At 35.7% G+C, this 18,816-nt stretch overlaps 2 protein-coding genes across 2 annotated transcripts; both read right to left on the bottom strand.

Annotated features, from left to right (window-relative positions):
- Window positions 1-1,373: 1,373 nt before the first annotated feature.
- LOC149943775 (innexin inx2-like) lies at window positions 1,374-2,947 on the bottom strand. The gene is made up of 2 exons (XM_090176194.1): window positions 2,562-2,947; window positions 1,374-2,166 (listed from the first exon to the last, which is right to left on the bottom strand). Exons 1-2 carry the CDS (start codon window positions 2,945-2,947, stop codon window positions 1,374-1,376), a joined length of 1,179 nt encoding a protein of 392 aa, XP_090032320.1.
- A 2,937-nt stretch (window positions 2,948-5,884) lies between these two features.
- Window positions 5,885-12,434, bottom strand: LOC149943776 (innexin inx2-like). The gene is made up of 2 exons (XM_090174864.1): window positions 12,343-12,434; window positions 5,885-8,184 (listed from the first exon to the last, which is right to left on the bottom strand). The coding sequence occupies exon 2, from the start codon at window positions 8,151-8,153 to the stop codon at window positions 6,990-6,992; it is 1,164 nt and encodes a 387-aa protein (XP_090030990.1). The 5' UTR covers window positions 8,154-8,184; window positions 12,343-12,434; the 3' UTR covers window positions 5,885-6,989.
- Window positions 12,435-18,816: the final 6,382 nt, after the last annotated feature.

Here is an 18,816-nt window from a genome sequence, read left to right on the forward strand (position 1 = left end):
ATTTGACTGATTTCATTTGGTCTATTCAAACTTGGGCACCCGCGAGTCACAACTCGTCAAAAAGGTCGTTAAATGAATAACCAGTACTTGAATTAGATACTCTCTCCCACCAAAAATTGTTATACTATAAGCTTCTGCTAGTGTCTATAATTTTGAAATTTTATATCGTCATAAATATTCTACACAATGTGACTATCGAAATGCACAAATATGTGGCGAATAAAAAACTATGTTAAAAGAAACCACCTATGGACTGCATTGCAAAGGATGATAAAATTAGAAAATAATTAAATTAGTTCACTATGAAAAGGGATAAAAAAGCTAAACCCTAAACCAATTTGAAGAAATTCAAAAACTTACAAATAGCTCATAGCAATAGATTTTCACTCGAAGATCTATTTTGTCCGAGTTTCGCGTCTTTTGTTTACTCGAAGACCTATTGCTATTGGTACGAGCAATTTGTAAGTTTTTAAATTTCTGAAAATTTGATTAGGGCTTAGCTTTTTTATCCCTTTTCATAATGGACTAATTTACTTATTCGCTAATTTTATCATTCTTTGTATAGAAAACTAATTACTTCACAACGTTACGAAAGACATCATGAATTTTATTCCAACAAAAAGCAGAATCTCAATAAAACAATATATATAGGCTTTACACGAGGGTCATTTTTATAGCAGACCTTTGAATCAAACTCTTTATTATCAAGTCCTTTACCTTTGTTGTCGCAATAGCAATGCATCCATCGAGCAATTTTTTCTCAATTAACCTCTTTGCTTAAAAAAATTATAAGTGTATGTAAAGTCTTCTTTGAAAAAATCACGTTTAAAACAGTTTGTTTAAAACGATTTAAATATCTTGTGTTTTTTTAATAGGTTGATTTTAAACATGTTTAAAACACTTGTTTAAAAGTACCCTTAATATGCGAACAAATAAAATGAAATTTAAATTTTAAAACTCCATATAGACTGAAATTGTTTGTTGATCATTTGGACCACGTTAAAAGTTTGTAAATATCGTTTTATTTCTAAAATATATTTATAATACTGGAAAGCTAAATTAAATTCAAGATTGATTTTGAGAAAATAAAAAATAAAATTTATTTAAAATTTAAACTCGTAAAAACATTCCAAGTAGAACACCGGTTTCTGCAGAAGTACCGAGTCTTATTTATGAATTAATAAATTATTTTCAATAAGGCTTATACAACAAGATTTACTATTAATTAATTAGATAATTATTTAATTAATTAATAACAAAAATTAATTGAACTCGGTCACCGGAAGTAAGAATTCTCGAAATTAACAAATATAATTAAATCACAATTTGAAATTTCTTTTATACATTTTATGGTCGTAATTTTGGAAAAAACTTCATACAGTGTCTATTGAGTCATTAATGAAAAAACCGTTTGAAATTGAGTTCGATTTATTTGAGGTAAACATCTCCATTTTCATGGCGTGTTTGTTCCTCTGTTTATCGTAGATTCTCTCTTGTATTTCCGCGAGGATGTCTCTCATGAAGAGTGGCTCCACGTTCTTGCTCAACAGATACAGCAAGAACCAGTCTCCGGCTTGCAAATAGTTGCTGGCCGCTTGCAAACAATCGTCGTCCGCCAGCGAACACTGGGCTTTGAGGCAGTAGGCGCGCATGGCTGGACTGACCAACGTGACGAGGCGGTACACCAATGCTAACGAGCTTATCGTTGCTAAAACGACGAACCAAAACCAGGCGAAGATGAAAACCTTTTCGTTGATAATGTTCAGGGGCAAAATGCAAAACGAATCCACAGGTTCGATGTCACCACCGGGACCGGAGATGTAGAACTTGCATTTGGTCATTCTCGGGAACACTTTGATCATCGGGTCAGTTCTGTGGGGCGAATCTCCTTCCAACGCGAATTGAATTACTTTGGTACCGAATTCCCTAAATTCTCCACCCAAGAAGGCATCCACCAAGTAAATCTGCACTATGACGTTTACAAAATTTCCAATTTCGCAAAAGATGTATTTGCCAATGAAAAATCGATGTAGATCACCGTGATGCGTCAGATAGTCCACGATGATCTTCTTCTTCGGGGCTTTGTCATCTCCTCCGAGTCCACTGAAGGACAGTCCCTCGGCCAGAATCTTAATTCTCCCGCCTTCCCAAACCTTCCACAAGTACCTGAAAGCAAATTATGTCATTTATTTTAATTCAATTGAGCCAAGCTCAATTAATTTTAGATCACGTCGATTCATTCCAGTTCAATTTATTTAGTTAAATTAAATTTAGGTAATTAATATAATTTGTATCCTTCATTAAATCATTTAATTTAGTTAAACTGTGTCTATTTTAAATAGATTAAGTACAGCTCGATTTAGCTCTGTTGAAATTTAACTAAATTCAATATAACTTAATTCATTTCGCACAGTTTAATCAATCGGAGAAATCCACGTGGTAAATTTGAGAACTGATGCGATGTACAGATAGATACACGATTTAAACCAAAATACGATCCCAATAAATAGTGCTACAAGTAAGGATTAGATTTCTTATTCTACTAAATTGCAACAATTTACCTGGGAAAGTAAAACATCCCTGCTTGGATGAACAGTATGAACCACACCCATTGGTAGTACGAATGGTGTTTCAAAGTATCTTCCTTCGTCGCTTTGTCAACTCCGGGATAGACTACGCCATCTACTCCGACCTCTTTATCGAAAGCGCGCACCAGACTGTACGTGGAATGGGTCCAGCAGAAAGTGTCGATGACTTTTTCGGCATTTTTCTTATGGACGACGCAATCGATGGGATCACCAAAGTATTGGGTGGCCGTCACCAACAACGCCGAACCGAGCAGAAAAAAAGCCGTCACGCGGTAATGAAGCCTGAAGATGGAGTTGTCGATGACATACGTTTGTATTTTCAAGGCAGACTTTAACGTGCCCCAAATGGCTGTAATCATCATGCGACTTGAGATTGTTAACTCAACAAGTATTTGTTGTTAACTGAAGGTTAGTTTGGTGGATGACAAACATATAAATACTGTTTGTGTTGGGGCTCGGCTTTCCTGGAAATATTACTGCATGGGGGAAAATTGTTACGATTGTGGCGTAAGTAGAGGTTTTCCTTAAAGGACAAATCAAATGGCTTGCTTTAAAACCTAAATTGGAAATAGAGATGATTGCGTTCAAAGGAAGGAAGTTATCGCACTTCCTTCCTTGAAGATACATGTATTGTATGTATTCTTCGCATACAAGGCTTTAGGCGTTTGTGGGATTGAAAAGGGATTGATTCTAATCAGTTCATGCCTCAAATATAAATTTTAACAGAACTAAATATAGTTTTGTCGCATCCCGCCAGCCTTCTTCGACGGTCCCACCGAAACGCGCAACACCGAAACGACCTACGCACTGAAACGCGCCACTCCGAAACGACCTAACAACCGAAACGCGCAACACCGAAACGACCTACGCACTGAAACGCGCCACTCCGAAACGACCTAACTACCGAAACGCGCAACACCGAAACGACCTACGCACTGAAACGCGCCACTCCGAAACGACCTGACAACCGAAACGCGCAACACCGAAATGACCTACGCCCTGAAACGTGCCACTCTGAAACGATATACGCACCGAAACGTGCCACACCGAAATGACCGACGTGCCAAAACACCCGCAACCGAAACGATATACGCGTTGAAAACCTTGACCCGAAACGACCTAAGCACCGTAACGCGTCATTCCGAAACTACCTCAGTGTCGAAACGTGCCACACCGAATCAATATACGCACCGATAACATTGCCCCCGAAACGATCTGCGCCCCGTAACGTGCCATACCGAAACGATCTAGGCCCTGAAAAACGCACCACACTGCATAACATTTAGTAAAGCTTATACAAAGCGCCTTTTCCCTTACTGCTTTGCGTAATTTGTGAACGGAAAGGAAATAAATAGTGTTATATCATTATTGAAAATATAAAATTGTATATGGTTTACCATATAAACAAGCGAAACGGAAACGACGGGCAACCACTGTCAAATAGATTGTACACCGATTACGGCTACTCAACACTGTTAAAGGTACAGACTTTAAAGAGTACGCGTACTCTCATTAGTACAGTCAAAGGTACGGGCTTGTACACCGATTACGCGGAGTGACTAACCCCTCGTGCGGAAATGAAATGTTTAATAGTCTAAGTTAAGCTTAAACCAAGCCCTATATGAGGCTTAAGCATGATTTTAAGGATGTTTTGGCACCCCTTCTATGTTACTTTGACCAAGCATGATTTACTTCTAATTGCTCTAGAGGTTTCTGTTTAACGGCGTTCGTTTAACATGCCACTAAGTTTCAATAAAACGCTCATCCAGGAATTATTTTATTTCACAAGTTGGAATAATCATTATTTTAAGACGATCCGGGGTATCAATGTCTAATTTATCACAAGCACGACGGAGGGGAAGGCAACACATCACTACTCAAATCGCTACCTTAGAGCAAGAGTCAAGCAAGTCTGAAAACCCCTATTTGAGAAAAACCAGTTTTAAGATCGAAATCTAACATAATAACAATGATAATCTAAGAATGAAAATTGATAAAAATAGAGTGAAAATATATATTGAAAATTTTGTACTGAGTCACCTTAATTTAAAAACACTCAAAGATTCTTATTTTCAATTTCTTTCAATATTCACGTATCTCGACTTTTGCTCTCAGGTAGCGCAATGAGATTCAGGGTTAATAATGATTTTTAGGGTTACGTAGCTTACTCTTCGAGCATGAAGTTATTGGGAGCGATGTTAAACACTGTCATTCTCGCTAAGCATAAATAAATACGTTCTTGGTTTAACCGTATAGAAGATATAGCTTTGACAACCCTTTTAAACGTACCTCTTGGTTCCAAAGCGAGAAAATGGTGCATGATACAGTTAATATACGCTTCAAAAGACATAAGTTATAACATTACCGGAAGTTGATAGCACTTAAGTACCCCTAGACTATAAATCGACCTATCTGCTATTCCTTTCCATTACTTTATAGGGAGATTTTGATTTTATGTCAAAAACATTTTGTGTAAGCCAATCCCACGCTGTCATGACGACTAACAGAAATAAAAGTGAAACCATCTCTAGATTCGTTGTTGAACTATTAAAGGGTCCCATCATTTAAATAATTGGGCCAGAAGCTCAAATGGCCTCTACTCGTTATAGCAGAACCGAACAATCAAAGTCTGCAGTATTGCGTGGGAAATTACTGAAATAACTGTTTTCCTTTATTTAGTCAAAGCTATAGTGGAATTCTAGAAATTGTGGTTCAATAACGAATCTAGAGATAGAGTTAGGAATTTACAGTAAATTTTTTAACAACCTAGAGATTGAGATTGACATATTTACTTCTAAAAGAATACCATTTAAATGAAATGAAAGGTCAAGATTATTTCTACTTATGACTACGCTAAGAAGAATTGTAGCGTTGCTCCCAGTCCCCTTCACGCTCGTATAAGCGAAAAAGCGATTGAAGCTCACGCTTGTGACGTTTTTCCTCCCCCCTCTCGTGCCAAAAGATCTAGCATGAAGGCCGCTGATCATTTTAACATAGTTAATTAGTTATTATCCCTAAGTAAAATTAAATAAATTCTTGATGTTACCGAATGGAAAAATTAAACGTAACTTTTAGTTTTACCTATAGAACGAGTTATCGTTCTAGGTTTTACATGGATTTATTTTTAGCGTAGAAAACTAGGATGATGGCAAATAAGAATCATATACGAATTTATGCTAATTTGTGTGTTTTAAAACACAAAGCTTAGTTTCATTTACACTAATTTATTGTTTATTTCAGGTGAAATTAATAAGCGTACTTTCTTTTTATAAATGAATTTATTGATAATTTATGCGAAAGCAGTTTGTTAACATCTCGAATAATGAGTTCACGAATATAAAATCCAGTGTAAAATATAGTTCACACTACTCTTTCTAATTATAAAGTCACCCACAAGAGCGTATAATTACTGAAAATAACACAAGAAAAATAACATTGAAGTTAAATTTATTTCTAATAAAATATTAAAAAATTAAAATCTTTCTTTTGTTTTAATACCTTTAATTTTCATTCAAGAGCCTGGTAGCAAGTAAGAGCTATCCAAAGGCTTTTTAATTCATAATGCTTTTGTCTAAGAGTAAATTTATTTCTTTATTAGAGTCCGATCCAATAAAAACAGAATGGGTTAAAGAAGACCATATTAAAGAGCACCAATTGTAAACTTTATGCTTGGACTCTAAATGCTGTCTAATTCGAAGGGCTATTAATTATTAATTTCGGTGTATTTACAAGAATTTCCATAGCTGATATCTGATAACAACAATTGATATAAATTAGTTTCCTGTAAATGAAGAATTAGATTAACAGATTAAACGAATAGGTGTTTTCATAAAATCCGGTTATGTTGTATTCCCACCGACCAAAATTGCCCTCTCAGTCTCTGATGGGAGTTCAGTTCAGAACGTTTCAGTTCTAAAACCGTCGGCGCGACTCGCATGAATGTACGTCAACAAGCTGGAAAACATGTTTCCCGAAAAATCAATAAAAACCAAAGACTACAGACTTTTACATGTCCCTTCCTGGAGTATACCACATCCTAGGCAGTTCTTTGATGGGGATTTTATGAAAACAACTATTGATTTTTCTTCGTAAACCCATTAACACAGGGGTCCTTAAATGCGCGACCTTTAGTAAACGGTGATCTTCAAAATGGTGTTCTCTACTTTCAAAATGTTTATCTCGAAAATATACTAAAATCTTATCACAAAAATAACTATACAATAAACAGTGCGATTTCAATCTTGGAAATGTTTTCTCGACCTTCAAATTGGCGATCTTTGAAATTGCAAATTTGAACCCCTGCACTAACATCAACCTCTTTTTAACCACTAACTAATCCTTATAGATATACAACTTTAAAACTGAAAGTGTAAAATGATTTAAAAGCGCAATTGTGTGAAATTAAACGGGTGTCTCATCAGGACTACCAGCCGAACTGGTCGAAGGAGGAGAGCCACTGCTGGCGTAGTCGTAACCCGAGAGTTCATTGTTCATCAAAATCATTAGTTCCTTAAAATGCAAGCTGTCGATGTTAGAACTTATTTGATAGAGAATAAACCAGTCTCCAAAATTCAGTCTACGCAAAACATTATCGATTACCGGTTCCGGGGTTAAGAAATGGTTAGCTTTCGTCACCAGAAATCTAATTTTTGGAGACGCAAAGACGAGAACTCTGTAGACAATGGCCAATCCCGAGAATATGGCCAGCAAAATAAACCATACCCAAATGATGGCGAAAATCTTCTCGTTGAGAATGTTCAACGGAAGAGCGCACATAATGTCGTGTTTCTGGACGCTGCCCGCTGGACCGAACCTGTGGAAAGTACACTTGGTGACCCTGGGGAACGCCCTGATCATGGGGTTCTCCGTATCTCCTTTGTCAGTTTTTATAAATTCGAATACTCGATGTCCGTACGACAAGAACTCTCCTCCCAAAAATTTATCCAGCACAAATATTTGTACGATCACGTTCACGAAATTTAAGATTTCGCAGATGAAGAATTTAAACGCGTATCCGGTGTGGTCTTCCTTGTGGCGAATGAAGTACTTAACGATGGTGCTTTCTTGGCTAATCTTCTTTTCCTCTTCCAGTATGCCTTTGTACAGCTCGCTAACCAAGCTTTTGACTTTTCTACCTTCCCAAGACAACCACAACATCCTCGGAGCGTAGAACAAACATCCGAGCAAGAACAGGACGAAGCACACCCATTGATAGTAGGCGTGCTCGATCACTTCGTCGCCTTCGGTGTACTTATGGACACCTGGATGGGCCACTTCCTCGCCGACAACTTTCGTCAAGTACTTGGGAATCGTGAACGTGCCTTCTACCCAGCAATAGTTATTAACGATCCGATCCGCTTTGCCATCATCCGGTCTTCCAATGTCGTCTTTGGTCATGCATAATATAGGATTTGGTCCGAAAAAAATGTACAATGTCAAAGCGACACTGAAGGCGAAAAGCATCATGGCTGTAGCTTTGTAGTGTAATCGAAACACTTGGTTGTCCGTTGTGATCCATGTGATGTGTGCCAGTTGTTTGAAATCGGGGGTTAAAAGAAAACTCATAATGAAAGGTTGGGAATTTCCTCCCACAAATCTGCAAAATAAATATAAAGTACCATATATAAACAGCGATTATTAAAAATACTATGACAAGGTTGAAAACTCTACAGAGGGCATGTTTTGGAGAAATTATGGCTATGAAAATAAAATAAATTTAAAGTATTAAATAAAAGTTTGATCAGTATGGTTAATTCCTGTACGGACAAAAACCAATTAATTTTGAACAACTTTTGTGGAAAAAATCCTCTATATTTCTGAAATTTCATGTTAGTTTGTCTGTCACAACAAATAATAAATTAATCAGCTAGGCTAATACCCAAAGCACCACCATAGGCCCACGTCAACTACCCTTTGTCTAAGAACGCCCAAACTTTGCACAACCATTTTCAATGTCCACTCTACCTACGTTGGTTTCTTCAGTTGATTATATGGCTTTCGTGAATAGAGAATATAAAATGTATTGAACACGTTAAATTGGTAACCATGGAGATCTATTCTGGTAATCGTCAAAAATGCAAAAATATTTCCTACAATAATTACTTAGCGCAGTTTGATTTTTAATGTCTTAAACTTGCGTATTGCCTCTTTCAGTGTATCTTGCGCGTTAGAATTGCGCAGAAGGATTTTCTTACACTTGCGGATCGTGTCTTAAATTTGTGGATTTTGTCTTACACTAGACAAGTTAAGACATCGCTAGAAAACGTGTTGGTGAAACTTGTAGTAACTTTATCGTGTACAATATAAACTCCTACTGTACTGAACTAATTGAGTAGATCTTACATTTAGTTTACTTACGTATGCCTTTCAATAACTAATTTAGCTTTTCTGACAGTACAATTTAAATTTGAATATAATTAACGTTTGCCAATATATTAAAGGCCAATACAATCATTGGAAAAATTCGACCTGAATTTGAAGTTGTGATAACGAATCCGGCCAATGTAATTCAGTAAAAGCCTCTTTTTCGTTCAAGCTGAACGTTTCTGTTTTAACAATTACATAATTGAATTATATTTTTCTTATTAGGCTGAACCTTCCTCTAATGCTAAAGGGTAGTTTGGGCACTTTCCCAACTTGTTTAGCTCTGGGGGTCCGAATTAAAACGTAATAACTTAATTACTTTTAAATTTAAAATTGTCAAAATTATTTTAGTCACTAAACAAGAGGCTGTTCTACACTTAAATATTAATTTTATAAGTTAAAATACCAAATTAAAAGAGTTCAGCTTGAAATAGCGCGAAAGTAGACAATGGCCACTGTAGTCTTCCCCCTTAAATACATTTTAAAACTTCACGAATTTTTCTATCTAGCTTCTGACACGTATCTTCGTATAATATTAATTGTATTTGAGGGAAACTGTTGTTACACACAATCCCAATGGGGATTGTGTGTACTATTTACACGTATCGTGTAGACGCCGATGCCGCCGCCGTTCTGGCAATTTCTCTCGAATCATTTGTGGTAAAATGGTAAATAATACATCAGTCAGTTTATATTTTTAGTTAGCCCTCCTCAATTCTGAGCTATGTTTGTAGTTGCATGAAAAAATTTACTTTATATGAGATTTTTCGCCAATTTGTGGTAACCCCACAATCCGCGTTCACACTATTGTGATAATTGAATTTAGTACAAAATGAAGATTAAGAAGAACACGCATTTTATCTTTAAATATTAAATTTCCGACCTTAAAATCGTCCATGGAGAAATCTACAATCAACGGCATGGTACAGGGGAAAATGATAAAATCAATCGATAAGAGATATCGCGCCCTCTCGGTTGCTGGATCAAGTTTGGGCACTAGGGTTCCCAGAATTTGGGCATTGAAAGAGAAATGATACATCAATCAAAAGGTGATATCGTCCAATCCCTGTTTCTCTTTCAATTTGGGATCTCGGGGCCCCGGAAATGGGGCATTCACTGTTCCTCGCGCCGTTGCCGATAGAAAAGCAAATTATAAAAAAAAATCAGTTAGGTTAATACCCAAGTCACCACTTTAGGCCCAAGTCATTGAGCGACTTTTAATGCCTTAAACAGGTGACCGTATTACAATGCGTAGGAGGGTGGTGACAAGCCCTTCATTCCACCTCGATCGATAGATGATATCGTATTATCGCTGCCACTGTCTTAATTTTGGGCCTCTGGTTCTAAAAAATTCGGTATTAGCTGTCCCTCGCACCGTTAGGTGTAGAAAGAAAAAGTATACATCAATATATAGGGGATATATCGAGTGCTTGCTTGCTTGGCGCTATATCAAAATGTCCCGGACATCTTTTTTAACATTTACGACGGTAAGCGATGAAATACAGAGAGAATGGGATCAGATTTTCTGTTCATAGGGAATGGATGGAAAAAGTAATTTTAAGTTCGGTAATAGTCGGGAATGGATTTTCCCTCTGGTCGTAATATTTTGAATCGCGTTAAGAATGATATAATTATTATTTATGTTGGGGGCCGAAGTGGTTTGCACTCTCGCCTCGCATTAAAAGCAGCCGGCTTTGGTCCCATCTGGTGGTATTTGGTAAAAAACCGTATCCACCCTTCCGCTTTGAATTTGCAAGTTCTCTACCTACGGGTTAAAGGGGTTTTTCTCCGAGCTCTTCGGTTTCATTTTTCCGTAAAACCTTTCTAAGGTTAACGGTTATAGTAAGTGTAGGGAGCTGTTGGTTCGCTTGCTAACACCTTCCTACGCAATTTAACCCGGCCGCCGGTAATAGTTGATTTTATAAAAGGTGAGGAGCTTAAATTGAAAATTTTGCCAACTATACGTCACTGTCTAGCTTTAACTAGTCTACGAGGGTTTGCTGGAATCGCGAGAGACCTCAAATTTTACAATATTCATGCAAATCGCACGTGCCAAGAATATTCTAATAAGGCTCTGTCTTCTGACGTAAGAGCAACATTTTAGCAAGTTGGCTCAGACCACAAGTTATTTATAAAATTAACTATTGGTTTTACAAGTCACTATTTAATACCCAAGGAACCACAGAAGCCTAAGGGCTTCTGTGGTTCCTTGGGTATTAGCTTAGCTTATTATTAAGACAAATATTAGGACCAAAATGAGATCGGAATCGATATTGTTTCAACGGGTAACAGCTTTCAATGCAGATTTCTAAATTGATCAAAGTAAATTATTACGTAAGGGTTTACAGTCTTCCACCGGACTAAATCAAGATAGCACAACGTTAACGTTGTACTTTATTGAGTGCCACGGGTGTTAAAAGCGTAAATAGTGGATTAGTGGTTTAAAATAAAAACAATTTACGCTTCAAATAAAAAATAAAATTTAAAATTCGTCGCCTAAAAGCAGAAATCACGTAACACAAATAAAGTGGTTTTTGCTTTGGAAAGTGATTTAAATTATCCGATAAATTCGGATACCAGTCTTTATTCGCAAATATTCCCGAAGATATAAATTGTATTTATGAAGCGTTCACTTTCAAAAATATTTTGCAATATGACCGTCGAAAAAGTTACTTCGATTTTGGCTTTAACACAAAAAATCATAAGTTTTATTTTCACAATTTCTTTGCACGCAAGGCCCCTTCGACACAGCCATTTTTCTTATCAAGTCGGTGCGATGAGATTTTAAAGTACTCTTTTCGTATCTTTCCCTGGGCGCATGCATATTTTGTTTCGTTATTTTTTTGTAGAGGGAATCTACTGGGAAAATGTCTTCCCCCAAGAAACTAGTTTGCCCTCCTCGTAATCAAGTATGACGGCCTCATGATCAGTTATTGTTTAGTTATGAGTTTCAATAGAGTTTACACTGATCCAAAAGGTCATATCGTATTTTTATATTAATTGTTTAGAACAGTTACTGGAGATAAGTTTGATAATTGGAGGTACCAGAGCTTACTGGTTCCGAGGAGTGAAGGACCAGCTATTATTTGTTTACTATGTGTCTCAATACCCATTACACTGGTCTAAAAAGTCATTATGTATTTTTGTATTAATTGCTCAGAAAATATTAAAATGACGGGTTAGTGGTCGCTGAGACCAATTTGATAATTGGAGATACAAGGGCTTACTGGTTCCGATGAGTTAAGAACCAGGTGGAGAAACTTAATTCTAAGAAATTAAATAGGTGGCATTATGATCAAATTCAACCCTGATAAATCAGATGTGTAGATTATCACTTGAGTTCCCCAAAAAATGACAGTCCATAGCTGCTATTCAATGATAAATAATTTACCTTTGCGAAAGTTTTCGAATAGGTTTGAATTTCCTGCGAAGTCTTGCGCTACTGAAAAGAAAATTGTTGGTGTTTCAAAACGAACAACTTACGGTATCTTATCTCTCGTTATCTCGCTCAAAGCCTTAAGCTATTAGGATTGGACAGTTCGAAATAAGGTAATCCTCAACTGATGTTGCCTCGTAGGTATTTTGGCCGCTGAGCCCTTAAAGAACATTTACCAGAGGTTCGAAGTTAAACTTTAACAATATACTTCAATTTTGGATAGAAGGACTTAAGTATGATACACAAGCAACAGTTTTAATGCAATATACTTTTATTCTTACTGCCTTAGGTTGTTTTATGGAAAATAAGTAACCGTACATACAAATAGTAGATAAAATAGTAAATGACATACGAGTATGTCACACAACCAGGGGCGTAGGAACCAGGGGGGGCAAGGGGGGCAATGCCCCTCCCTAGAATTTTACTGGGAGGGGCAACTAATGTTATTGCCCCCTCCAACTTTTTGGTCAGCTGAAATCTTCGCAAGGCTCAAATTATCATTTTAAAAGCATAAAAAGCTTATTGAACCTCAACTGTGTTTAAATTTCAGTCTTTTCCCGCCAATGTATATAGTAGAAAAATGTGCAAATGCATTCGGAGAAGCTACACTCCATTAAAAAATTCAAAACCATTCTCCAGACCCCTCTTGGTTTCACTTTGCCCCCTCCAACTCCTAGAACGTTCCTACGCCCCTGCACACAACCACGGAGCTAGTTTTTAAACGAGAAAACAGCGGATTTATTTTCCAAGCAAAGACCGCGATTGAATTATCCTGGGACCCTGGAAGGGGCAACCTTTGTAGTTGAAGAAGCTTTGAGAACACTCATTTTCAATGGCATCATAATAATGAAGGTTTTATTGCACTTCAGTTTCAAGTATATCAAGCAACAACTGATCTACAAAGTTTCTGAAATCTCCTTCTTTGTCTATCACAGACATTTGTAAGTTTTGTAATTTCTTCAAATTGGTTTAGGGTTTAGCTTTTTTATTCCTTTTCTTAATGGACTAATCTACTTATTCGCTAATTTTATCAATCTTTGCATTGCAGTTCATAGGTGGTTCCTTTTAATGGAATTAGTTCATTCTACTATAAGAATTTAAGATTTTTCAAAAGTCGGGAAATATTTTATTTATGTTCGGCAATCCAACTCAAAATATAAACGTATTTCCAAATTTATTGTCTTTAAACTGACTCAAAATAGTCTTAAAACTTATTTGCGAGTTTATGGTCAGCATTTCCTTTTCAGAGGGAGTAAAAAGAGTAACCCTAATATGGGCCGGAGTAATTATCATCCCCGGAACAGGCGAATAAAACATTTTAGGGTAAAAAGAGTACACTTTTAGTCCGAGAACAGACGAAAAGAAATTAAATTTTCTCGAAAGATATTGTGACTATTTTGAGTCGGCTTATAGTCGTTGACCTCAAAACGACTTTGCGGCGAATACCCAAATTTAAGACGCGTTGTTTGTGCTACAGGGGTCGCCCTCCGATGTTTTTGTCGGTACAAATCTTAAAAATCGAGAATTAAAGGTATTAAAGGCTTAGTGAGACGAACCAAAAACTACTTTTACTTAAAAACGCTTTATGATAGAATGGTCCCTAGGGCATCAAAGGAACATAATCCTAAACTGCGTAGAACCATTAATTTCAGGGAGGTACCATGATCAAACATTTAAGATTATTCTAAAAGCCTAAATATCCATTTTTATTGACCACATCCATTCGTGTTAATATCGTAGGTTACATACACTAATTAAAAGGTTATTTAACTTTTGATTATAGGTATGTAAAAGATATCTTCCACGTGGAGTGACCCACCCTTATTCGAAAAAGGGGTTCAAACATCTTTTTTTGTTTTCCCATCGTAGGCAGATTACATCGGGAATTATAAATTGTCAGCAGTTACACAATGGCCGAATTTCTAAGTGATGGTCGCTACCAAAGAGAGGATAATGAAGTTAGCATTTTTCAATACTTCAAACAAAACAATCTGAATTTTACAAAACTAATATTTGGTTGTTAACTTGTTATGTAAGACAAAATGGCGCCAAAAACCGTATTTTTAATCAATTTAAATTTAAAAAAGCTAATACCAAGACCTGGAAATATATACAATACAATAGCATACAAGTATAAAAATGACTGAAAAGAGAGGGGGGGGGGATACAACTTAAGGAGATTCTAGAATTTTAGTGTTGTTAATTTTCCTGAAAAATAAAATGCGCAAATCGGAAATATAAAAAACGGAAACATAAATTACTTTTTAGGGGTTTTAAATTTTTTTTTAAAACTTATTATCGATATATATTACAAAACATTAATAGTGTTACATTGTTAATCAGTTTAAAATTAGTCTAGAGGTTTAGTTTTACTTTTAGATCGTAAAAATGAGGCGAAAATGCCGCTTATAATTTAAATTTGCAAACAATATTAGACTAATCATGAAATGAAAACTTTTTTATTTTTTTCGGAAAAATACGGGAAATGTGCCGGAAAAAGGCCTCGGTCATTTTCCGACTTACAACACTATATAATTTTGAATTTTAATTAACACGCACTTTTTTTTAATTTAAATGTGAGGCTTCGTATTTTAATATTGTAACCATTTGGTCTTAATTCTCAATTCCGTATCTTAATTTTTTGGAAATTGTGTGAATTAACTATTTAAGCAGGAATTTGTTCCGATGATTTAAGACTTAAATTTATTGGTTTCCATTGGCTTTTTCAAGTTACGTTTATAGTTCAGGGAAAATAAAATAAAAAAACCCTAAACCTTGAATAAATTAGGAGGCAGCTGAATTTTGGTAGGCTGGTAGTATATGACTAGTTAAGCAAAACCTGAAAAGTCCCCGTGATTCCGAGTGCCGCTTCCCCTTTTACGCCCCCCTCAAGTTGGGAAATCATCGTTTTTGATGTATTCACTAATTTCGGAACGGCACTAGATAGAGAGATAAATGAGCATTCGTTTTAAAGGTCATTGCCAATGCTACCATTTATTTTTACACGAAAAAACTGTATCTCTAACGGTTTGGCGGGAAAAATTAATATACAGGGTGTTAACTTGAAAACCATACAGAACCAATTACTCAAAATGAGTTTTATGTAAGAATTTGAAATTTTTAGGTTGTATAGAGCATGTCACACGAGCTCAAGCCTGCGTAGTAGCCAATGGGAGGTATTTTTGAACATTTCATTATTAATTGAAAGTTAATCTTTAGTTTTTTTCTTTATGTATTAATAAAAATTATTTGTAAATTATTCTTACGTTTATTAGTTGTATGTTCTTTAATCAATTAACGCTTATTTTGGTGTTTTATTTACCCGGGTAAAAGGTAATTTGACATTAGCGCACATCAGTGGCGGATTATCCAGTGGCCTGAAGGCTAAATCGACCCACCGCGACAAGTTTCCCAAGGTCAAGGAGGGGGGGGGGGCAAATAAAGGTAAGCCTAGGGGCCCGAGTGGTAGTTAATCCGCCACTGGCGCGCATTTATCTAATTGGAACCATTCTTCTAATCATAATGGTTCTCGAGATAAAATTGGAATGACCTTGAACTAAGGTTTCAAGGTAATCCTAATTTGCAAATTTCGAACTCTCCCACTCGGTTTAGTGTGTAACGATAATTTTCATCCCTTATATCTTGTAATTTTTTATTTATAAGCCCTTAAATGCCATATCTTGATTAGAATACCACACAGGACCTTTTGTTTTTTGGTCTAACATTTCTCAGCTTCTCCTTGTTCAAATCAGATCGGGTCAAAGCTGTTTTGACTGAAAATAAGACGTAGAACGCATTTCTAATTTGAACCATTATTCTAATCCTAATGGTTCTCGAGATACATTTTGAGTGACCTTGCAGACCTGGTTCAAGATCATTGAAATTTTCATTGTTATTGGTCCTCCTGCAAGCTCTATACAACCTAAAAATTTCAAATTCTTACATAAAACTCATTTTGAGTAATTGGCTCTGTATGGTTTTCAAGTTAACACCCTGTATATTAATTTTCCCCGCCAAACCGTTAGAGATACAGTTTTTTCGTGTAAAAATAAATGGTAGCATTGGCAATGACCTTTAAAACGAATGCTCATTTATCTCTCTATCTAGTGCCGTTCCGAAATTAGTGTATGCATCAAAAACGATGATTTACCAACTAGAGGGGGCGTAAAAGGGGGAGCGGCGCTCGGAATCACGGGGACTTTTCAGGTTTTGCTTAACTAGTCATATACTACCAGCCTACCAAAATTCAGCTGCCTCCTAATTTATTCAAGGTTCAATCCTATTTTCCCTGGATTATTACCTCTCTCAGAACAGTGGCTGATTAACCAATAGGTTGATTAGGTTTAAGCCTTGGGCGCGCAACTTGCCCAAATGTTGGGAGACCAGAGAGAGAGAGAGAGAGAGAGAGGGATGGGGGGGGGGGGGTAAAAGGTGAAATGGTCCCTGATAAAACTCAAGCCCGGGGGCCCGCGTGGTAGATAAACCGTCAATCCTCATGTAACTCTCCCACTGAGCAGTGGTAATATTTTATTACTGAAGTGCCGAAATGTTTGATCTTTAGTAAATGGCGATTTCCACCTTCAAATTTTATCGAAGGTTGTTTGGAAAATATGTAATCTACGCGAAACGTTTTCCTTTACAGGATAAATTTTCTAAATCAAACCATTTAATGCAATCAAATAACCATATCGTAATTTGGATTTATTATTCCTCAGCTTGTGTTGAAAATTACGGGACACTAGGATTAGTGGCTTGCCCAGGATTTTGGTTCAGGGCGTCACCAAATTGTTTGTACAACCATGTTTGCGGGTAATGTTCCCTGTACCCCAAGGAGGGGAGTCTACATTACTGAAATTGATGATATAGTGTTATATGGGAGCCCTCCGTCAGCGTAAATGGAAAAGCTCAAGTCACCGTCGAAACATTTCCGGTTTATTAAAGTTCATTGTCTAAATAACACAAAGGTTAGAGTGATAAGAATTGATCACAAATATCTATTTCGCCAATATAAATATTATCGCTCTTATAGAAAAAAATGGAACTGCTCTGCCAAAGTTTTTGTCATTCTTGAAGTTCATTGAACAAATAGAAAGTCCACTTATTTCGAAGAATTTCGGAAATTTTATTAACAAAATCAATTGTGAATAATTAAAAATTCCAAATGATTATAAATTAGTGTATATTTTATTGTGAATAATTTAATGTAACTCTAATTTTAGATAATTTAGTTTAAATTTAATTTTAGATAATTTAGTGTAAATTTAATTTTAGATAATTTAATTTTAGATAATTTAATTTTAGATAATTTAATTTTAGATAATTTAATTTTAGATAATTTAATTTTAGATAATTTAATTTTAGATAATTTAATTTTAGATAATTTAATTTTAGATAATTTAATTTTAGATAATTTAATTTTAGATAATTTAATTTTAGATAATTTAATTTTAGATAATTTGAGATAATTTAATCTAAATTTAATTTTAGATAATTAAATCTAAATTTATTTTTAGATAATTTTAGTGTTGTTAATTTTCCAGAAAAAAATTCGGGAAAATTTCCCGGAAATTTTCCTCAAATCGGAACAATAAAAAATTTAAACATATTTTACTTTTTACGGGTTTTTAATTTTTTAAATTTTTAAATTTTTATCGATATAAAATGCGAGTTAAAATGTCTAATAACAGTAAACTTATACTACAAAATATTAATAATGTTACATTGTAAATAAATTTTAAGCTAGTCTAGAGGTTTAGTTTCACTTTAAGAATCGAAAAAATGAGGCGAAACTGCCGCTTTATTTAAATTTGCAAACAATATTAGACTAATTATGGAATGTAACCTTTCTTTATGTTTTCAGAAAAAAACGGAAAATTTTCCGGAAACTTTTCCGACTTACAACACGAGATAATTTAGTGTAAATTGCACTAATAGACAATTATTTGAGTTCATTAGGTAATATTTTTTTCATAAGTTTTATATTTTAATTAAAATTACGAAAAACATTTGATTTGCGAAATTAAGAAATAAGGTTTCGTTATAATAAAATTAAATAACGCAACTGATACTATGAAGGTTTCGTTATCTTGAATTTATTTCTTCGAAAAGACAACTTATCCACGTGGACTCGTGGATTATTTTAGTGGAACGTATAAGAGGGGCGCGAGAAAGGGGAAAACGGGCTACAGAAAAAGCGAGTCCACGCGTCAGAATATTTCGTAGGGGCAAAGATAGTATGTTTTATCCGCGGCCCTGGAACCCGCGTGAGATAAAACAATCTCGCCAGCCAATGACAAACATGCCCCCGTTCCGAAAGGGGGCAAAGAACAATTTTCGAAAACGGGGGGGGGGAGGGGGAAAAAGGGGAGTTGGCGAATGCCGGGCAAGAAGCAATTTTCGTTTGAGAGACACGGGGGATATTTCGTATGG

Source organism: Leiobunum rupestre, chromosome 5 (assembly GCF_980474605.1).
Source record: "Leiobunum rupestre chromosome 5, qqLeiRupe1.1.hap1, whole genome shotgun sequence".
Classification (NCBI taxonomy): Eukaryota; Metazoa; Arthropoda; class Arachnida; order Opiliones; family Sclerosomatidae; genus Leiobunum; species Leiobunum rupestre.

Coding starts and splice junctions, on each gene's coding strand:
- LOC149943775 (XM_090176194.1), bottom strand. CDS start 2,947: ATGATTACAGCCATTTGGGGCACGTTAAAGTCTGCCTTGAAAATACAA. Junction 2,167..2,561: donor GGGATGTTTTACTTTCCCAG/GTAAATTGTTGC, acceptor ATTTGCTTTCAG/GTACTTGTGGAAGGTTTGGG.
- LOC149943776 (XM_090174864.1), bottom strand. CDS start 8,153: ATGAGTTTTCTTTTAACCCCCGATTTCAAACAACTGGCACACATCACA.